The sequence below is a fragment of the Mizuhopecten yessoensis genome, unplaced genomic scaffold (assembly GCF_002113885.1).
Source record: "Mizuhopecten yessoensis strain PY_sf001 unplaced genomic scaffold, ASM211388v2 scaffold11031, whole genome shotgun sequence".
NCBI lineage: Eukaryota > Metazoa > Mollusca > Bivalvia > Pectinida > Pectinidae > Mizuhopecten > Mizuhopecten yessoensis.
In genome coordinates, this window is record NW_018408844.1 from 148016 (window position 1) to 150932 (window position 2917).

Here is a 2917-nt window from a genome sequence, read left to right on the forward strand (position 1 = left end):
GGGGGCTGGGTACTGTTACACATGACATGTCCCTACCATTACAGGGGGGCTGGGTACTGTTACACATGACATGTCCCTACCATTACAGGGGGGCTGGGTACTGTTACACATGACTGTCCCTACCATTACAGGGGGGCTTTGAACTTTAACACATGACATGTCCCTAGCTTTACAGGGGGGCTGGGTACTGTTACACATGACTGTCCCTACCTTTACAGGGGGCTGGGTACTGTTACACATGACATGTCCCTACCTTTACAGGGGGGCTGGGTACTGTTACCCATGACATGTCCCTACCATTACAGGGGGGCTGGGTACTGTTACACATGACATGCCCCTACCTTGACAGGGGGGCTGGGTTCTGCTACACATGACTGTCCCTACCTTTACAGGGGGCTGGGTACTGTTACACATGACATGTCCCTACCATTCCAGGGGGGCTGGGTACTGTTACACATGACATGCCCCTACCTTGACAGGGGGGCTGGGTTCTGCTACACATGACTGTCCCTACCTTTACAGGGGGCTGGGAACTGTTACACATGACTGTCCCTACCTTTACAGGGGGGCTTTGAACTTTAACACATGACATGTCCCTAGCTTTACAGGGGGGCTGGGTACTGTTACACATGACATGCCCCTACCATTACAGGGGGGCTGGGTACTGTTACACATGACATGTCCCTACCATTCCAGGGGGGCTGGGTACTGTTACACATGACATGCCCCTACCATTACAGGGGGGCGGGGTACTGTTACACATGACTGTCCCTACCATTACATGGGGGCTTTGAACTTTAACACATGACATGTCCCTAGCTTTACAGGGGGTCTGGGTACTGTTACACATGACTGTCCCTACCTTTACAGGGGGGCTGGGTACTGTTACCCATGACATGTCCCTACCATTACAGGGGGGCTGGGTACTGTTACACATGACTGTCCCTACCTTTACAGGGGGCTGGGAACTGTTACACATGACTGTCCCTACCTTTACAGGGGGGCTGGGTACTGTTACACATGCATGTCCTGTCACGTCCCATTGTGTCCTAATTGCGGTGATTTATCTTCAGCTTCCTGCAAACAAATTACGTATTGTTAGCTGTCCAAGTAACGACTCTCCCGACATGGTACTGGGCAGATGTTTTTAATTAAACACAGCTTGACAGTACCATCTTCATAACAAAAACCTACAGGAATGATTACAGCAACCTTTGAAAATTTTCAGCGCACCATAATTAGAAAAAATAAATGTCGTCTCATTGAATGTTTGTCCAATTACACTTTGTAAAAACATTCCTTTATTGATTTAATGTAAGCAAATATATACCTCAACTGTGAACATAACTTAATACTGACATATATTTGTTTTTGTTGGTTGATGTCTGTATTATATCTACTGTGTAATTTATTGCAAAACATCCCTATTAGTTTGATGGTAAAGATTAATTATTATTAATGAAATGACATTATGTTGCAACATAAAAAAAAAATTGAACTTAAACTCCAGTTGCGCTACTTCAAAACACATATCTCCCTAGATTATGTTCTGAAGTTTTCACAGTAAACATAAATGTAATATTTATTTTTTTGACAGCTTGTCAGACTGGACTCCCTGGCCGTGTACTGGAACAGTAACTCGGAGTGTCTGGACGGTGCAGACAAGGCCCTGATACTGGTAGGTCAAAGGTCAAACAATATATAAAAGGTCAGACTGGGCTCCCTGGCCGTGTACTGGAACAGTGACTCTGAGTGTCTGGACGGCACAGACAAGGCCCTGTTACTGGTAGGTCAAAGATCAAACAATATTTAAAAGGTCAGACTGGACTCCCTGGCCGTGTACTGGAACAGTGACTCTAAGTGTCTGGATGGCACAGACAAGGCCCTGATACTTGTATGTCAAGGTCAAACAATATATAAAAGGTCAGACTGGATTCCTGGTCGTGTACTGGAACAGTGACTCTGAGTGTGTGGACGGCACAGACAAGGCCCTGTTACTGGTAGGTCAAAGATCAAACAATATATAAACGGTCAGACTGGACTCCCTGCCCGTGTACTGGAACAGTGACTCTGAGTGTCTGGACGGCACAGACAAGGCCCTGTTACTGGTAGGTCAAAGGGCAAACAATATATAAAAGGGCAGACTGGACTCCCGGGCCGTGTACTGGAACAGTGACTCTGAGTGTCTGGACGGCACAGACAAGGCCCTGTTACTGGTAGGTCAAAGATCAAACAATATATAAACGGTCAGACTGGACTCCCTGCCCGTGTACTGGAACAGTGACTCTGAGTGTCTGGACGGCACAGACAAGGCCCTGATACTGGTAGGTCAAAGGACAAACAATATATAAAAGGTCAGACTGGACTCCCTGGCTGTGTACTGGAACAGTGACTTAGTGTCTTGACGGCACAGACAAGGCCCTGATACTTGTAGGTCAAAGGTCAAACAATATATAAAAGGTCAGACTGGATTTCTGGCCGTGCACTGGAACAGTGACTCTGAGTGTCTGGACGGCAAAGACAAGGCTCTGATACTGGTAGGTCAAGGGTCATACAATATATAAAAGGTCAGACTGGGCTCCCTGGCTGTGTACTGGAACAGTGACTGAGTGTCTTGACGGCACAGACAAGGCCCCGATACTGGTAGGGCAAAGGTCAAACAACATATAAAAGGTCAGACTGGACTCCCTGGCCTTGTACTACAACAGTGACTCTAAGTGTCTGGACGGCACAGACAAGGCCCCGATACTGGTAGGTCAAAGGTCAAACAACATATAAAAGGTCAGACTGGACTCCCTGGCCGTGTACTGGAACAGTGACTCTAAGTGTCTGAACGGCACAGACAAGGCCCTGATACTGGTAGGTCAAAGGTCAAACAATATATAAAAGGTCAGACTGGACTCCCTGGCCGTGTACT

General features: G+C 47.1%; 2 protein-coding genes across 11 annotated transcripts in view; both read left to right on the forward strand.

Annotated features, from left to right (window-relative positions):
• The window catches only part of LOC110464758 (vacuolar protein sorting-associated protein 13A-like), a 46625-nt gene extending 44665 nt beyond the window's left edge, over positions 1–1960 (forward strand). Inside the window, exons 7-8 of the mRNA XM_021520127.1 lie at positions 1598–1678; positions 1817–1960. Coding sequence (XP_021375802.1) covers positions 1598–1678; positions 1817–1960 — 225 coding nt within the window. The remainder of the gene's footprint in view (positions 1–1597; positions 1679–1816) is intronic.
• LOC110464761 (vacuolar protein sorting-associated protein 13A-like) overlaps positions 1–2917 on the forward strand; it is a 188059-nt gene that overhangs the window by 3423 nt on the left and 181719 nt on the right. For all 10 annotated transcript variants that reach the window (XM_021520142.1, XM_021520133.1, XM_021520132.1 and 7 more), the window contains exon 2: positions 1598–1678. The gene's annotated coding sequence lies outside the window, so the exon portion shown is untranslated. The remainder of the gene's footprint in view (positions 1–1597; positions 1679–2917) is intronic.